This window comes from Castor canadensis, chromosome 17 (genome assembly GCF_047511655.1).
Source record: "Castor canadensis chromosome 17, mCasCan1.hap1v2, whole genome shotgun sequence".
NCBI classification, from domain to species: domain Eukaryota; kingdom Metazoa; phylum Chordata; class Mammalia; order Rodentia; family Castoridae; genus Castor; species Castor canadensis.
The window spans coordinates 11,763,718-11,782,807 of NC_133402.1; the positions used below are offsets into that span (position 1 = coordinate 11,763,718).

Below are 19,090 nucleotides of genomic sequence, written 5' to 3' on the forward strand. Positions count from 1 at the left end.
AGACTCTTAACAAGTGCGAGTGCTTATTCTTTCCCTCCCTGTTCTATAGGGAGAAAGAAAGCCAGTCCATGTTTTTAGAGCTGACACTGGTTTGGGTCTTCAGAGACAATGTTCCAAATCTTTGAAAAATATCAGGAAAGGAGGAGGTGGAAAGGGCGAAGAGAAGCAGGCAGGCACAAGCAGTGAGGATGCTGACACTTCTGACAGCTGGTGGTGAGAAGGGAAGCATTCCAGCAGCTTTCAGGGGACAGCTGACCTCCAGCTGGATGGTCATTTGTGAATTCAGGACCCGCAGGAACCTGCTGACCACTATACACAAGGTTTCTGGAAGACACAGTTCCACCTTTCCCCCAATATCTTATTCTGAAAACATTAAACATCCAATTACCCACCGTGGATTCTAGTTCTTTTGCATTAGGGAAAAAGGGACACAAATGGGAGAATCTAGAATATTACCATCTGGCAAACATTTGGCTTCTGTGCTACCAGCAACACAGTGGAAGTAAAAGAAAACTCTCTGCTTTAGGGATTCTTGAATAGACAAAAAGAGACACCTCCTCAAACATGCAGACATTTAAACATGGCACCACTATCAGGACAAGGACAAACTTGGTGATGGGCCACAGCGGTCATTCTTTATTCTTATGCCTGACCTCCCCAAGTAAACAAGCTAGACACAGTTCCTGCTGGCTGAAAATGCACTAGCAGAATTTCTGCTAAGCCTAAAGTGTCAGAAAAGGACTGCCAGAAAAACATTAAGGATTTCTACATCTGGCAATTAAAATTCAGGATTTATACATTTCATACTTTATTTTAGCTAGCACTATTATAAAATATAGAAATAAGCCTAAATGCATGTAATTTGGGCAACTGAAACAGGAAATGTGTTTTGCATTTAGTTACCAGACATGGGAAAAATAGCATTTCACTCCTATCATCCAAATGTGCTGAGGGCAATTTGTGTCAATTGCTGCATCATTATACTGTTACAAAAAACTGTACCATGATATGCAGATAAGTACCAAGTAATATAACATACTGTTAACAGTACAGATGACAATGACTTCTGATTATGGCCAATCAAATAAATAGTAAAAAGATATGGAAAGAAAATATTATTTCAAGTATTACTGCTATTGTTAAACATGAAAGCATTCCAACACCTCAAAAGTCATGTATGTATGAGAAGACATTAAATGTAGCTTTGTATTATTTAAAATATATTCTGAGATGACACACCACTTTAAGGTGTGAGGTGACAGCATCATTCAGTGCCAAATTCCAAATTTTTTGCATATAGTAGCATTTAAATGGCAGTGTTGGCTTTTATTGGAGATAGTGACAAACCTTTCTATGTTTAAAGAGAGCTAAGTCATTGCTAAAATCTTCTAAATTTTAATGAGATAATTATATATTTTTAAAAGATCAACTAAAGAAACCTTAAGAGATTAAGTTCTAAAAATATTCAGGGCTAGGGATGTAGCTCAGTGGCAGAGCTCTTGTCCAGTATTAGCAAGGCTCTGGGTTTGATCCTACCACCACAAAATAAATAACTCAATCCTAAAAATGCACATATAATTTTTCTGGGGGGTCTGCTGGAAATGGGGTTTGAACTCAGAGCTTCAAGGTTGCACAGCAGGTGCTTGCAAAGCCAGCACTCTACTGCTTAAGCCACACCTCCAGTTCATTTGCTCTGGTTATTTTGGAGATGGGGTCTCTGGAATTATTTGCCTGGGCTGACTTCGAACCATGATCCTCTTGTAGTAATGATTACAGGTGTAAGCCACGGGCACCCAACTGTAATTTCCAAATAATATAACTGATAACGCTTTCACAGCTGGGCTTTGCCAATGTCGTAGCATTGATACTTTATATTCCAGCTAGCCTAAAACAGACCTCCATCAAAAAAAAAAAATCAATCCATCTAGTTGCCACCTGTGCTACACCTATACCATAGATGAGAAGAGAAAGACCAGATGTAAAGCCTTCTAGGGGCAGAGGGTATAGCTCAGTAACAGTCTAGCCAGGCACCAGGCCCTGGGTTAAATCTCCAGCACTAAAACAAACAAAAAAAAAAAGTATTTTAATAGATGAAACATAAATTGATAAATAGTAACTGAAAATTATGTATTTACCAGCTATTCTTCTGGATACTAATACCTAATTCTCCACTTAAATTCTTATTCTAGGTCTCTTATCAACATTCTTTCCACTTCCTGCTATCATGAGCAAAGCTTCAAGTCAAATTCTACTATAAAAAACTGAATTCCAAATTGCCTGGCATGAATCTCTTCTTTAAAATTTCAATGTGCTTAAGTACCCATAACTTAAAGTTTACCATCCTAACTGTGTGTGTGCGTGTGTGTGTGTGTGTGTGTGTGTGTGTGTGTGTGTGTGTGTGAGAGAGAGAGAGAGAGAGAGAGAGAGAGAGAGAGAGAGAGTGTGTGTGTGTGTGAAAGAGAGAGAGAGAGAGAGAGAGGTGTGTGTGTGCTGGTATCAAACCCGGGACCTCACCTATGTTAAGTAAGTGCTCTACCACTGAGCTGCACCTCCAGTCTTGAGCCATTTTTAAGTGTTCAGTAGTGTTAAGTGCATTCACATTGTCATGCAAACAATCTCAATAACTACTTCAGTTTGCACAACTAGAGCACATTAAACAACTCCCCATTCAATCCTCCCCAGCCCATGGCATCCCCCATTCTGTTTCTATGTGTCTGACTTACCTTAGGTACCTCATATAAGTGGAATCACATAGTATCTGTCTTGACTGACTCATTTCACTTGGCACAATGCCCTCAAGGTGCACCCATGTTGTAGCAGGTGTCAGAATTCCATTCTTTTTTAAAGGCTGCATAATATTCACATACCACATTCTGTTTATCCAAGCTGTCTGGCTCTCATGTGTTCTGTTATTCCCAGGAATCCTATTCAAATATCCCCTCTTAAAGGAAGCAACGGTACCCTGATCTACTGGTTCAGAAGAAGCCAAAGAAAGCCAATAAGCTGTATCAGTTCATCTTTCCTCAATACCTAGGCAGGCAAACGGGGTAGAAGGAACACTTATTAGAGTTATCCCATATCCTGACTGAACATCAGGCTTTATGTCTTAGGGACATTCTACGGTAAACCTAAAATTCCTGATTGGTTATTTGATTTTGTTAGTAACTATATACTTTAATTTCTGCATTTCATATTTGTCAGGCTCTAGTTTTATGCTGAACACCTATTTGAATTTCTTAAAATCCCCCTTTCAGAGCAGACTGGTCCTTGCTTTCTACCGTTGAGCTGGTAAAGTGGAAAGAAGTGAGTAAGAGGGAGGATGAGTACAGAGCCTCTTCATAAAAACCAAAGTCCTTTAGAATAGGCAGGAAAGGTCCACCACTCCTCCAGTCTGAAATTAGCCCACTCTTTTAAAAGACCATCAACCTGAATCAATCAGCCAGAGGAGGGAGGCAGTGGGTCATGACGGGCTCTGAGCATAGCAGACTGTTCCATGCTGAGCAAGCCTCCCACTCTCAGAGCCTGAGTTTTCTCTTCACTGTGCAAGGCTAAGAATACTCTTCAGCCGGGCAGGGGTCCTCCCCAGTCCGTGGAGGATGAAAAGCTCCTCTTCTTCTCTTGCAGCTTCTCATAATCTGTTCTCACAGCCCTCTGCACCAGGCCGACCAGATTAACAAACATCCTTCCTTTCACCACCCTCAGTTTCCTCTGTACTCGCTGTAGTTCCTCTGCTTGAAACCAGTCAACCCATTCCAGGACCAAGAGTGGATTCCACAAAGAGCACAAATGCGCTGAGCTCAGGATGACATTTCAGTATGGGTGAGACTGACTAGCATTCCAGGGCCATTTCTGTCTCTTTTTACATTTTAAAAATGAACAGTTTTACATTGGTGCAGGGCATCCAAATCTTCTCCCCACAGAAGTAAGGTTGATATTTGGAGGCCTTTCTTAGGGCTTCTTTGCCACAGTTTTTTATTCTTTTTAAATAAAAGCGTACATAATTTATTAAAATGAGTGGTCTCTCTCAAACCTGCAGTCAGGTGTAAACATGCCATGATCCTAAGAAGTGACTTAATCCACTGTGCTACGAACCCCAGAGGACACTACATTAGATTTTTGTACAACTGGAGCTAAATTATTTAGTTTCTCTCAGACTCAACTTCCTTGTGTATAAATCAGGAATATCACATCACAATGGGTTTTGCTGAGCTACTGTACAGACTAAATGAAATGATGAAAAACACCTAGCATGGTGCCTGGAAGGAAGACTCTGCTGTAATAAATATGAGCAACTCTCGTTTTCTATGATGGCCTATGGGTATTGCAGAAACCATGCTGTGTGTCAGTGAACTTTCCACTGACCAGACAGGAAAGACCTAAGAAATTTGGAAAGGTGAAAGACTATGACTCATCTGAACGAGAGCACTGGTCATTAGTTTTCACAAAGCATCTGACTTGTACAATGTTCATGAATTTTGCTACGAGATTGATAATGTAAACTAGAATTTCAACAGCCACGTGTAGTTAAGGAGGCTGTGGAACACTGAATCCCCTTGCAGTGTACAGCAATACATTTTGATGGAAACAGAGCTAGAGAAATTTCCAAGATACATGGCTAAAGGAAAGAGCATGGTAAAGAACAACACTGTGGTGCATTACCATTCATGTAGCAAAATGTGGGGGTACATGTGTGTCACTCACATACCTGTAAAAACGTGGGGGTATACATGTGTAGTAACTTACATACTTGTAATGTGGATGGGCATGCTAAAAACAAGTAAAGCTGGTCACCACAGGGATGGAGAAAACATGACAGAGAAGACAAGGAGAGAGGCCAGACTTTCCTAAATCTGCCTTGCTTGGTAGATTTGCCCCTGGAACCACAGAACGGCTTTATATAATTATAAAGCAAATTTAAGTTCTAAAAAAAAGTAATCCCTGAAAGTTAAAATAGAGCAAACCTAAATGTTTACTGAGTTTGTTGTTTAAGCACAAAGAGAGGAATTATTTCAAGTGACATTGAAAACAGTTTTTTCCTTTCTCTCTGTCTGTCTTTGTCTCTGTCTCTGTCTCTCTCTCTCTCCCTCCCTCCCTCTCTTGCAGTGCTAGGGATCAAACCCAGGACCTCACCCATGCTAGAAAAGCACTATCCACTGAGCTATACCGTCTGCCCTCAAACATAGTAATTTGGCAATTCATCCCTAATGGGATATACTCTAACAACAAAAATAACTACAATTTTTTTTAAACAGTTATATTACTAGTGATGTACCAATAGTTATTTTGAGAGTGTTTTATATATACTGTAGCATGAAGCCAAATAAATACCTTAATATGATTAGGAACCAACATTTTCAGCATAAGAAAAGAAGAGTAATAGAATTATAAAAAAGAAATAAAGTACTACAGTATAAATGAAACTTGAAATATCAGTATAAACTTACTTCAAAAGGGAAGAAAGAAAGACTTCCTTGCTAATTCCTTTCATTCAAAGGACTATAACAAATTACCAATATGATGTCCACAAACACCTGTGGAGCTCACATTGTGGTCTCTAAGCATCATTTCCCATGAATAAGAGCAGCACTCCTTACAGAAATGACTGATTCCAAAGACAAGGCACAGAATGTGCAGCAGGAGCCTAGAATATCTTGTTATACCAGAAATCAAAGAAGCTGTTAAGATCTATTGGGAAGGTGACATGATGGTGCATGCCTGTAAGGCCAGTACTTGGAGGATGAGGCAGGGGAATTGTGTGGTTTGAGGCCAGTCTGGAAGCAGGATATAGCAGGATCCTGCTTCAACACAAAAAAACAGGAACAAAAATGAGCTATTGGGATTGCCTCAGAAAGACTCCATGCACAACATAATTGTGCAGGTAAAGACTGTGTGGAGTACTTTTTAAAAATCATCAAAACAAGAGGGCTGGCAACGTGGCTCAAGTGGCAGAGCACCTGACAAACAAGCACAAGGTCCTAAATCAAACCCCAACACCCTCCCTCCAAAAAAAGAATCATGTAAAAATAATGTACAACACATAAGATCACCACAGTAAAAGCTAAAACACAAGCTTAATGAGTACAGAGGCATTATTCTAAATTGCATGTGGTGCAAATCAAAACAATCTGAAGAAGAAGGACATTAGAGGGTATATACTTGCTGATTTAAGACTTACTGTAGAGTCACGGCAGCAAGGTAGTGTGGCATTAGCATTGAGTAACGACTCATAAACGAGTGGAACACAGGAGTCTAGACCTAGACCTGGACACGCATGGCCAATGTATTTTTGATGAAGGTGGCGAGTCAATCCAGTGAGGGAAGAAAACGTCTTGTAAACAAATGTTGCCGAACAACCAGCCATAGAGAAAAGAAGTAAACCTTAACCCCTCAAGTTAGTCAGCTTTCCACTGCTGTGGCGAATCTCTAAGGCAAATAACTCGGAGGAGGAAAGGCTTATTCTGGCCACAGCTGCAGAGGCCTCAGTTACTTGGCCCTATCCTTCTGGCCTGTGGTGAGGCAGACGCCACGGGCAGTGCGTGGTGGAGCAATGCTGCTTGCCTCACGGTGGTGTGGAAGCAGAGTGACTGGAGGAGACAGGGTCTCAACACCCCTTCAAGGACAGACACAATGACCTACCTCCTCTGACTAGTTTCCATCATTTCCCAAAAGCACTGTCAGACCAAACCTTCAGAACATGAGCTTTTGGGGGACACCTAAGAGCCAAACCGTAATACCCATCTCACTCCATATACAAAACTCACTTGAAATGGATAATTCTAGTATCGAAGCTAAAACCACAAATCCTCCAGAAGGAAACAGGAGAAAAGTCACTGTTACCTTAGGATAGACAAAGATTTTTAAGAAAAAAATCTATTAGCCACAAAAGAAAAAAACAATAAACAGAGTATCATCAAAATTAAAAATATCTGGTCACTCACTAATAAAATGAATAAGGCTATAGGTTTCACAGAATCAAAAAATATGTGTACAGCAATTGTATCTGATGAAGGTCATGAATGCAGAGTACACAGAACTCCCATAAATTAACAATAACAAAAAAACAAGACTTAACCAGCCACCTCTAAAAGAAGATATCTGAATGGCTAACAAGGACATAACAAGATGGTTAAGGGCTTGGGGTGCAGCTCAGTGGTAGAGTACTTGCCTGGCATGGGAAAGCTGGATTCTGAGCATTAACCCCCATCCCCCAAAGCAGCCAAAGTATCCTCAGTCATGAGAGAAAGGCAAATTAAAACCACAAGGCAGTACCCCTATTATCTAGAATACCTAAAATAAAAAGACAGGTAGTATTAAAATGTTGACAAGGAAATGGAGCAACTGGAACTCATACAGTACTGGTGGACTACATACACTTTAGAGACTGCTTTTTGTTGTTGTTCTTACAAAGTTTAACAAACTCCTAAATGTCATCAATTCTACTCCTAGGTATTTACTCAAGAGAAAACATAAGCTGACAAAAAAATTTTTTTTGCACAAGTGTTCACAGTAGACTTATTTTTAATAGCTCCAAACTAGAAACTGTTCCATGTGTCCACCAACCAGAAAACAGGTTAAAAAAAAAAAAAAAGCTCTACACCAGAAAGTATTACTCAACAAAGAAAATAACGTATCCATACTCATAAGAGAAGGATGAATCCCACAAGTGAGCTAAGTGAGACCAGCCAGATGCAACACCATGATTCCATTTTCTAAAACAGATTCCAGGATCAGGCAGAATGGCAGCAGTAAGGACATGAGAGTGGCTGCTCAAAGGAGCAGCAATTTGGGATTACAGGAAAGGGGCACAAGGAAACTTTCGGTGTAGAAAGAAATGGTCTCTATCTCGTGGTGATGGCTACGTGGGTCTGTACAACTGTCAACACTCTGAAGGGAACATTTAGGATCTGTGCATTTTACTGTATCTAAATTATACTTCAAGTTTTTAATCCCTAACAAAAACATTTTTAAGCGTACTGGCCCTCTATCACTGGATAATTAGCAACTGCTAATTGGGATTATGGATAATTTTTTTCTTTTGTTGGTTCACATTTTCTGGAAAATCACAGTTTTTTATAATGCATATATGCACGTACAGATAATCTTCCTCTTTCCTGTAACTACATTATATGTCATCAGTGTTCATCTTCTGAAGACAGGATGGGGTAATTAAGGAGTGTGTCTCTAGGGATCTGAAAGGTCCCTAGTAGTGTAGGATCTGAAAGGGGCTGAGAAGCTCAGGCCAAGGCCACACGGCTCCAGGGAAGAGGATGCAGATGGATCCAGTGGCAGCGCTCGTCTCTTACTTCATTGGGGCAGATCAAAGAGCCTCCATTTCCTTACCCTGTCTCAAATCTAAGGAATTAGAGTAGTCATGAGTGGGGCATGTGGTACACACCTATAATCCCAATAATCAAGAGACGGAGGCAAGAGGAACTCGAATTCAGACTAGCCTGGACTACATAGCAAGATCACGTCTCAAAAAACAAATAAAAATAAATAAATAAAAAATACTGTAGTAGTCATCTCCGATACTATATGGAAAGTACCTTCCTCAAAAGTCTGATTTCTTACGTAATATCCTAAAAGAAGCCACAAGAGCAGCCACAATGGAACAAGTCATCCTTGTGAGTGGCGCCAAGCTCTCACCTGTTGGTATGGTAGTTGTGATTCTGCAGCCCGTGGGACAAGCTCTGTGTGCTCGGCTGCTTTCCCTCCATGCCCTGCCAACTGTCTTCTGTCCACTTCCTCTTGATCTGTTTCTCCTCCTGTTTTTTCCCCACATATTCTGCATAGGTCTGGATCCGGTAGCTTTCTGCATATTTGCTTGTATTGACAGCTACAAGGAAAAGAAAGAAATCCTTATAAGAGATAAGAATGTCAATTAGGAAAGCTGGCCTGAGGTGACCAAAGGAGCCCTAGGCTCAGGTCTAAGCTGTGCCATTGAGGAGGAAGGTGACTTTGAGCACATTCTGGTCTGTCCTTCTCTATGGGAAGGTCACTGCTCCCCAGTCTCCCTTCCCAGTGGGGAGGAGTTCTGTAAACTGTAACAAACTGTAGTGATGTAAAATAAAATACTATCAAGACATTTGCCGCAACCATAACTGTCATTTTCGGAGTCAGAAAAGGAAAATATACAGCAGGCAAAAACTGTAAACTTTCACTAGTTTGTTAAAAATAAAAATGATAACTAGAGCTGTATGGACAGTGGTAGTGAGTTCTGTGTCAAATACAGAAGGCCTGCTGTGTGTCTGTGCTCAGTGTTTGCCCCAGAACTGGACAAGGGCTCCAGGGCATCAGTGTCTTAAATCCCAGACAAGGACAGCTGTGAGACTACTTAAGAGAGTTCAAGATCAGCCTGAACTGCATCAAGAGACCTTGTCTCAAAAACAGAAACAAATAAACGAAAAGCCTCAAAATATTAAGAAACTTTCATATGTATGTTACAGTCTCCTGGAGAAGTGTTGGGAGTTAAGTGAGCTCACTCCAATTCACAAGGAGACAAGGGGGGTGAGGGGAGCCGGCTCTGGATATGAGTGACCTAGACCCATTACTCAATCAATGTGATAAACAATGAGAGCCACGGGTCCTACCATCATGAGTCTGACCCAACAGCTGGCAAGGCAGCATCTCTTGGATCTCGCTCTTAAATTCCATTCTTTGATCTAAAAGGTTTATTTTGATGTCTGCCCAAAAGGATGGCACTCACAATAATCCCTCTCTCAAATTTAATTTGGATTACCAAGTAAAAAAGCGGACTCGGGTCAATATCCCCCACAACAGCAAGGGTGATGACAGGGCCAGAAAGCAGCCAAGAGGATGTGTTTAACAGTACCCAACACTTTCCAATTATTCTGCTTCTAGTTCCATGGTCAAATGCACAAAACAGCTGGTTAATGTGGAGAGGGAATTTATCTGAGCACATTAGGAATTGGGATCACTTAAAAGGGGAAACGAGTAACAATCCACTTTTCACTGCTAGCCTTCACATGGCAATAATTTACCAGCATTCCTTCATGTCCCGGCAGCTTTGCAGCTCTGGGCCTTTAATCTAGAAGCCAAGCTCTGGCTCCAAGCCACGCCTCTGATGGATGAATCAGCAGAATGAATTGTCAACCCTGTCATCCAGCGAGGAGCATAGCTTGCCTGCTAGAGGCCGCAAGGAGCAAGCTGCTTGGTAGCACTAACCTTTTCCAAATTTGTCAGGGAAGTGATTCAAGGCCATCTTTTGGTCCCAACACTTTGTCAAAGCCACCTGGGAACCAAACCCATTGGGAGTCACCCTGTTTCCCGGTAGGCAAGTGAGGCAGTTATCATGGAACATAACAATCTCATCTGTTCACAACTTCATCGTCTCCTGACACTCTGCATACATCACAGCATTTAATCTCCACAGCTCCCCAAGGAAGGGATGTTCCAATTACCACATCCAAGAAGCTACACAGCTGGCTAAGGCCTTGTAGGTAAGTAGCAAGGCTGGTTTGGAACCAGCCAGAGATATACAGACACAATTCTGCCACATGTTTGTTTGCTATATATTTATAGGTATCTTGTTTACTTAAGGTTGATAACTATCTTATAAAGTCTTTCCTGTGTTAGGGGTTTTAAAGGATGACTTAAAATGTTCATTTTTTTTTTTTAAATTTAGAACTTTCTGGCTAGGCATGCATGGTGGTGCACAAATATAATCTCAGCCCTTGGGAAGCTGAGGCAGGAGGATTTCAAGTTCAAGGCCAAGCCTGGGCTACATGGTGAGTTTGAAGCCAGCCTGGGTTGCATAGCAAGATGTTCTTTCAATAAACCAAAAAAATCCCCGAACTTTCCTTTATTGTCAAGCAGTCTCTCCAGCTAAGTTGATAGACTCATTATGTTTATGGACAGGAAGACAACATAAGATGGAGATTCCTTCTGAAATTGATCCACAGACTTAATGGAACTCCAGCAAAAAATGCCAATATTTTAATTAAGCATTGCAGAAACTAAAAATAGAAATTAAGGTTAAAAAAAAATCTCAACAGAAAGGAGTAGACTGGGGGTGTAGTTCAAGCGGCAGAACACCTGCTTTGCAAGTACAAAGCCCTCAGTTCAAATCCCAGTCCCAACAACAAAAAAAGTTAAAAATCTAGGGCAGGGATATAGTTCAGTGGTATAACACTTGCCTAGCATGCATGAGGCCCTGGGTTTGATCCCAGCACCAAAAAAAGAAAAGACAAAACCAAAAACCCTTCCCCCTCCCCCACCAAAAAAAAAAAAAGAAAAAGAAAGAAAGGAAGGAGCAGTAATTACAAGGAACTGGGTTCAAGGCTTGGGTGGTGGGAGGAAGTTGACTACAAATGGTTGACAGAATTTTGCGGGGGACGGAAGTGTCTTTTGTCTTTGTGGTGATGGTGGTTACACAACTGCATGCATTTGCCCAAACAGAACTGTGACCAAAGATGGTCATTTTGCTGCACAGAAATTATGCCCAAGTATTCTGTGGAGGATGAAAAGATCCTAAAATTTATTTCTCTCTCCATCTCTTTTTTTTTGTGATGCTAGGGATGAAACCCAGGATCTTGCACATGTGTTCAGTCACTCCGCTTCCAGGCCCGTGGTCCCAAGTTCTCTGCCACTGAGCTACTTCTCCAGCCCTAGATTCTAAAATTTAAATGGAAGACCAAAGGATCAACAATCACCCTGCTGTTTATTTATTTGTTTTTTAAACTTTTCGGCAGGACTGGGCATTGTGTTCAAGAGTTTACACGCTTGCTGGGCAGCTCTGACACTTGGGCCACACTCCAGCCCTTCTGCTTTTAGTGTTCTCCAGATAGGCTCTTGTGCCATTCTGCTTAGTTTGGCCTCAGACCAAAATCCTCCTGCCTCCACTTTCACCTCCTGAGTAGCTGGGATTACAGGCCTACACCACCATCCCCAACTCTTAGCCCAAACATTTCTGATGAACAGGTAGAGGACTCACTTTGCTAACTAGAAAGCTTATTTTAAAATTGTAGTAATTAAGACAGTGCAGTTATGGGACCAATAACAAACTGGCCAATGACACAGAAGTAAGAGCTTAGAAACAGATTTCTGCATCTGTGAGACTTTCATTTTTGACAGAACGGCCCAGAAAAACAAATGAGACTCTTAGTCAAACTAGGTCAAAAAATCCACTCCACATGGATGAGGAACTTTAACATCAAAAGCAAACTTTGAAAACTTGAAAAGAAAATATAAGTGAATATCTTTCTAAGCTTGAAGCGGCGAAGAATTTATGAAGATACAAAAGAGGTTAGCAGAAAAGATCAGGAAGTTTGGCTGTGTTAATATTAAAGCTTTTGTCCTTCAAAAGGCGCTTTAAAGAGTGAAGACTTTAGGAGAAGACGCTAGTACAAGCCTAACTAGTGGAGGATTAGCACCGGAATACATAAGATGCCTACAAATCAGTAAGAAAACATCAGATAATGGGCAAAGGACCTGAAAATCATGCATCTGCCTTTCACAGAGGGAACATAAAAGGCCAATAAATATATGCAGAGGTAGTCAACCTCAGACAAAGGCAAATTATGAGCACAACAAGGTACCATTTTGTACCCATCGTATTGGGAGAATATTAAAAAGACTGATAATAGCAACCACGGGAAGATGGGGAGCAATGGGATTTCCAGCGGTTGCACAACCACTTGGAAAATACTTCGGCGTTCTCTCTGAAACTGGATCATCACACACCAACAAATGACCCAGCAATTCTACTCCTGGGTGTATATTATTAGCACATGAGTATTAAGAGAGAAATACAAGAATTAAAAAAGAAAAAAAAAAACCCGTTTATAATAGCCAAAAACAGAGGGAGGAAGCCATCCCAAACCCCTCTGGCAGGTGCACAGCTAAGTTGTAGAATAGCCACCCAAAGGAAATAAAGAATAAAATGGGTGAATCTTAGTAATCTTAGCAATGTAACAGCAGGTAGAAATGCAAATCCTAGGGACCTATGACATCTTTTATAAAATTAGACACACACACTAGGGAGGGAGAGGGAAGGAGACAGATACAGAGAGAGAGAAGAGACAAGAGAGTGCTCAGCATAAATCTCAGACATAGGCTGCCCCAGGCAGGGAGTCAGCAGGATGGGTAAAAGAACAATAGGTAGATATCATTTATTAGCAATGACTTGTCCTTCGGTTGAGGGCTTGTCTCATGGATATTTGGTACATTTTAAACAAACAGAACATCTATTGCTATCGTTGACCAACCTCTGAGGGCCATTTCCACACAGACTGTTGAAGTTAGAAGGTCTCTTTAAGACCAGCCTCGTTGCTCCTGTGGACATCCTCCAGGACATGGAAGTGGAGCCCTGATGAGCACAGGGCTGTGAGAACTGCTTCCTCAGGCAGCTCAGGTGGCTCTGCACACTGGCACTCAGACTGCTGCAGCCATGTATTGCTGAGGCGGGGAGACCACAGCAAACAGCTGATGCAGTTCCATACCATTAGTCCTGGATTTTCTGCAACGACTAAACTCAGTCAACATCAAGTTCTCAAAGTCTAAGGGAACTGCCAATATTCTTATTAATTTGGATTAATAAGAAAGAGAGGCATTTATTGGATACTTACCCCATCAAACACAAAAAAATCCTGTAGGCATTACTCTGACATCACATATAAGGAACCCGAGGCTCAGAAGTCATGTCTACCCCAAAGCTCCACAGACTACAAGCGCTTAGGCTGGGATCCTATTTGAAGCCTGCATTTTTTTTCTGATATTACATGTGCTCCCAGATGGCATCCCTGGTAGGTGACACAGGCATATCAGAGTCTATCCACCATTCCACACAGTCGGGTATAACTAGCAGAAGGAGTGTCTGTGGACATCCGAGAGTGCTGACCACACCTGGGATGGCATATGCCAAGAGTAGCTTCTGCCAGCTGCACAGACCCGAGCCCTATTGCCCTTGGCCAGCACAGTGTGTGTGCATCATCCAGTATGGTGCCATTCATTCCCCCTGCCTTTTGGGGGCCAGCACAAAGCCTCCCACTCCTCCCACAGCAGCTGCCAGCCCAGCTCCTGAGCCACCTGCTGTCGTTCTGAGTTTGGACCTCATGCCGGGATGGATGACACCCAATGTTGCTTTGTGCTTATTCAAATAGGAATATATTAGATATAAATGTTTTTTCATACTCCATAGACTTCTGATAGGTGTGGGTTGACAATTTTACCAAAAAGAGGATGGAGGGCTTTACCATACCTGGATGCTGCCAGTTTTAAAATCTTTAAAGAAAGGAGTTAAAAAGAAGACAACATAAAAACAATCAACTCTAATGGTCATGATGAACATTTTCCTGTGTTTCAAAAAAATGATCTTGATCATTTTTGATCAGAACAGTATCCTGTCCCCCATCCAAGAGACTAGGCAGATTTAAGCATACACAGAAATATAGGCGAATGCAGGTATTTCCAAAATGCCCAAACAGGAAAAAGGGGTAAGCCAGCCCAGAAAATGATAGCTTATCTTCTGCCCTCTGCAGCTCATGTTCCTGTTTCCTCTGTGAAGCTCAAACCAGCTGGCACCCCACCCAGAATGGCCATGACCACACTGCTACCCAACTCCCACATCTTCACTCCATCTTCTCACATCAGCCTGTCTCCCCAGTAGGGCCAGGTGCTCATTAGGGAAGAGGCCATACCTTATTCCTCTTTGTAGCACCTGGGACTATGCTGGTTCTTTTGTAGGAATTCAATATGTGGTTATGGAAGGGAAGGAAGCAAAGAGCCCAGCCTTATGTCTGTTGACAGACGAGAACACTTATTTATAAATCTTTCATTTGCAAAGCTCATGTTGAAGCCTGGTGTGCGAACAAAGAGCCTGGACTAGAGCAAGAGGTGCTGACCTTGCCTCAGGCCTGCCCTTGCTGCCCCGGCTGTGCCCTGGCCTCGGCTCTAGAGAGCTTCTTTTGGGCCGTACTAACTGGGACCATCACCACACCAGAGCCTTGCAGCAACAATGGGTAAGAAGCAGACATAGCCAACAGCTGTAGACAGCCAGCTCAGTCAGTGAGGCCAATTCTCTTGCCTTGGTCACATGGTTCCCTTGTTCCTTACTCATCCCTTTATATCGTGGGTGCTTCTCCAGGAAAGGATACTTATTTTTATCTTTTGTAGTACTGAGGTGAAAGACGGGAAACTGGGACAGTGAAAGAGCTCCATCCAGGCCCTGCGAGGGGACAGATAGCACTGATGAAGGCAGGCAGTGGGGGGCATCATTCATCACACTCTGCAGTAGCGCCCGACACTAGGAGGTCCTTAGTAAAGGAAACGAATGTGGAGAAGGAAGCAGGCTCAGAGGACCATGCTTGCAAAGCTTTCAGAGCTCAAAGGTTAACAGCAATAGCAGCTAACAGCATTTAGGTGGGCCACATGTCCCACTGGCTGGTCCCTTCCTGCTGTGAGAGTTGTTTCCATCACTGGCTGAGAAGCTCACCTGCAGCCAGCTAGAATGCACAGAGCAGGACAAAGATGTGATCCTGGCTCTGCCACCTGCCACGAGTCTTGCCTCCCACTCTGCTCCTCCACACCAATCCCTCCCCTGAACCAAGACAGGCTGCTCTTCCCACATCTGGTTTTACCTCACAGGTCTCCAATCAGGGACAAGGAGTGGAAAAAACACTCCTCACAAGCTACATGAAGGCTGGGTGAAGATAAAGGTGATGTTTAATTACCTCAAGCCTACCCAAGGGAAGGCAGCAAGGTCAAGAGGGAAAACCAGAGGTGCTGAGGCTACACAGGCCTGGGTGCAAATCCTGCCCCAGTCTTAGCTTATCTGAGGTGAATCACCTGTCTCCCTGGACTTTTCTTTATCCATAAGGTGGACATTCCCATCTACCCTACAAAGCAGTAAGGTAGAGCACAGAGTATTATGCAAAGCTTTTAGTACATGGCCTGGAACAATGCATAAGTACTGAGGCTACTGCTCTTAAACCCCAGGCAAATAGTTGAGATAAAAGGAACCATGCCTGAGCCCAGGACAAGATGCTCCACAGCCACACAGATTCAGAGAGCCACACTCGGCACACCACTGTGCAACAGAAGTGAGGGTGCCTGATGTACCTTGAACCTGCAATAGCTTGCAGAAATACTATCATTTAGAATTTGAACACAATCTTGTAGGCTGACTGAATATAAAATGAAAAAGTCTGAAGTATAATTTTAAAATTTTTACTGATTTTTTTCATGAACTCTCCTGACACCACCACAGCCTGCTTTAAAAACATTCATCTCTGTAGTGGCGCACACCTGAACCCAGCTACTCAGAAGGCAGAGGCAGGAGGATCGTAAGTTCCATGCCAGAACAGCCAAAGTTAGTGAGACTCACTGTCAAAACACAAAATAAAAATAAAAGGGCTGAAGGTGTGGTTCGAGTGGGAGAGTTCTTGCCTAGCATGCACAAGACCCTGGGTTCAATCTCGAGTACCAAAAAAATAAATAAATAACCACTCATTTCATTCACTCTTTCAACAAACTCTGGTCCTGAAACATGGCAAAAGGGAAGTGGCACTCCTTCCCATAAGAAATCCCATGATCTAGAAGAAGTGTGAGGGAAAGGACAAATTGGGAGAGGAACATCGGGTAGATGAGAATCTAGGTAAGAAACATAGCTTTCAACATGAGTAGGGGCAGGAAGAATAAACATTAAAAGGCTGACTGAGTTGCCCATGCCAAGGGCCTCAGCAGCTAATGGATGATGTCATTAAGGAACACCTTCCATTAACCAAGCTGGTGTTTCCTTTTTCTCTTTATGGCATGGTTACAAGCTGAACAGTCAATTAAAAATAAATAAAGCTACCAATATTAAGTACTCATGATATGTCAAGAAGTATGCTGACTGCTTTACAAACAAATATATCTAATTCTCACTTGTTCCTTATTCATCTATCCATTCACTCATGAATAAACAAACCATCTTTTAAACTAGACAACTAGGGCTGTAAGAGGTGTTTGAACTGCTTTTGTTGTAAAGCACTGGCTTCTTACTTGGATGCACGAATTAACTAGAAACAAGCGAAAAGCCTAGCATCTCCATTTCCATTTTGTACCTGCTGTCCTTTGTTCTCAGCCATTCTCTCCAGCATCCACAATGGAATCAAGGAAGGAAAGGAATGATGGATAACATCTTCATGACAAGGAACTGAAACTATCCCTAAGGAACAGTGGAGCCTTGCAGGACAGACCACCCTTCCAAATGAGGACAGATACCTATAATGATGAGGCTGCACCCTGGAGCAGGAGTAATCATCTCATGGGAGCCAAACTGCTCCCCTCAAGTGATGACAACTTTACTTGAACCCTCAAAGAACAAGGACTGTGACTGGGACTGTTAGCTATGCATACCTTTTGTCCCCCACCCCTAATTCTTTATTTACTTAAAGTAAAAGCTCATGTCTCTACCCCGAAGAGGGCAGAAAACAGGCTGAGTGTTTACTCTGCTTCTTCTCATGCTATATTCTGGGCCGTGCAATAAACCTCCTTCCTCTGTCTTTTACCATGCCTCTTTATTCGGTGTTATAGGGACAAGTGGCAGGAACTGGGATGTGGAAGTCCAGGAGTTTGGGCCTGGCTTGCAAAGCTCTGGCTTCAGGGCTATGCAAGTGAACCAGAGAGACTACCTTATACCCATTTAGGAGAGAAAGGCAGTGTACAGCCCACCACCCAGGTGCCAAGAGGGGAAAGGAACTGTGTCCTACGTTCTCTGGGGAGACCTCATCAAGCTGAGGACACAGGAACAGTTTCCCCAAGAGAAGACATTAAGTTTGTGCTGAGACTTGAAGGTTAGAAGAAGAGAGTGTAGAAAATACAGAAGGGTGTGTGTATGTGTGTCGTAGTCTAAGGTCTCTCTCTGGAGGAGGAAAGGAAAGACCACAATGGGGAAACCCGGGGAGGGTGCAGGAGAAGAACCCACTGTGAGGCTGGGGCAACAGCTAAGACTGCTATGTGAAGAGCAGTGGAGTCTCAGTAGGTCTAGCCTGAGACCCAGAAAAGGCAGCAGGAAATAAGAAGGTGCAGAAAATAAGGAGAGGAAGGAGACCAGAAGTAAGGACAGAAGAGGTGGACAGATGGAGCAAGAGTCCTCAAGTCCCAGCCTGGGCAGTGCATGGTCATACCTTAGGGGCTGGGGACAGGGAGTAGGACATAGTCAGGAACACAGTGGATGGAGAGTGGCTTTGAGGTACTGGGAGAAAGCCAGTGGAAACGTGGAGTGGCTAGGGAATCAGTTTGGGAATCACTTGCATGGAGGTAGTTTGAGGCCTGAGGAAGGGCAGAGTTGCTGACAGGGAAGGCCCAGAGCAAGAAAAGAAAAGAGTTCAGACTGAACCCTGAGAAGGAGGAAGCAGGTGTCATGAATCCAAAAAACACTGTGTCAAGAGGAAGAACAGGTGAAGGTACTGAGAGAGCAGACAGGATGTGAAGGCTGTCTGGCAAGGAGGCCACTGGAAATCTCTGGAGGAACACACCCTAGGGTTGAGGACCACAGGTGGAACAGAGTGAGTAAGGTGCCAGGGCAAGGGCAGGAGGAGAGGGGCAACTGTGAAGAAAGCCTGGGCAGGGAAGCAGGCTGGAATAGAGGGAGGTGCTTTGACAGGATGCAAGGCCATCAGCAGGTTTTCATGCTGTTGAAAAGAAGTTCAACAGCTTCTGGAGAAGGGCTAGTGCAAGACCCCTAAAGGAGATGGGTCTCAGAGCATTGGGAGGGAAGGCTGGGAGGAAGGGAGAAGTCTGTGAGTCAGGGGACCTGGAAATTGGCTTTTGGAGAATGTGGCGGTGTCTAAGTTTTCCCAAGAGCTCAGACCTGAGCCTGGAAGGACAAGAGGAGCAGAAAAGGTCATGCAGCTAGTAACTGGTTAGAGACCAGAGGCTTGACCTCCAATTCAAATCTGCAGGATGCGCTTCTCCTAAAATGCTCTCAGTAAAAGGTAAGTAGCAACTCTATTTTTACAGACAAAAAAAGAGAAGCTGGGCTGGAGGCATGGCTAAAGTGGTAGAGTGCCTGCCTAATAATCATGAAGCCCTAAGTTTAAATCCCAGTACTGCAAAAAATAGCTATCATTTTATATATATATAAATA

At 42.9% G+C, this 19,090-nt stretch overlaps 1 protein-coding gene and 1 long non-coding RNA gene across 4 annotated transcripts in view; one reads left to right on the forward strand and one right to left on the reverse strand.

Moving 5' to 3' along the window:
- Parn (poly(A)-specific ribonuclease) overlaps nucleotides 1–19,090 on the reverse strand; it is a 149,715-nt gene that overhangs the window by 23,808 nt on the left and 106,817 nt on the right. For all 3 annotated transcript variants that reach the window (XM_074060055.1, XM_074060053.1, XM_074060054.1), the window contains one exon: nucleotides 8,647–8,836. In XM_074060055.1, coding sequence (XP_073916156.1) covers nucleotides 8,647–8,836 — 190 coding nt within the window. The remainder of the gene's footprint in view (nucleotides 1–8,646; nucleotides 8,837–19,090) is intronic.
- On the forward strand, nucleotides 10,080–17,509 carry LOC141418609 (uncharacterized). The gene is made up of 3 exons (XR_012443259.1): nucleotides 10,080–10,460; nucleotides 10,646–10,748; nucleotides 11,536–17,509. It is a non-coding gene; the product is annotated as an uncharacterized lncRNA (long non-coding RNA).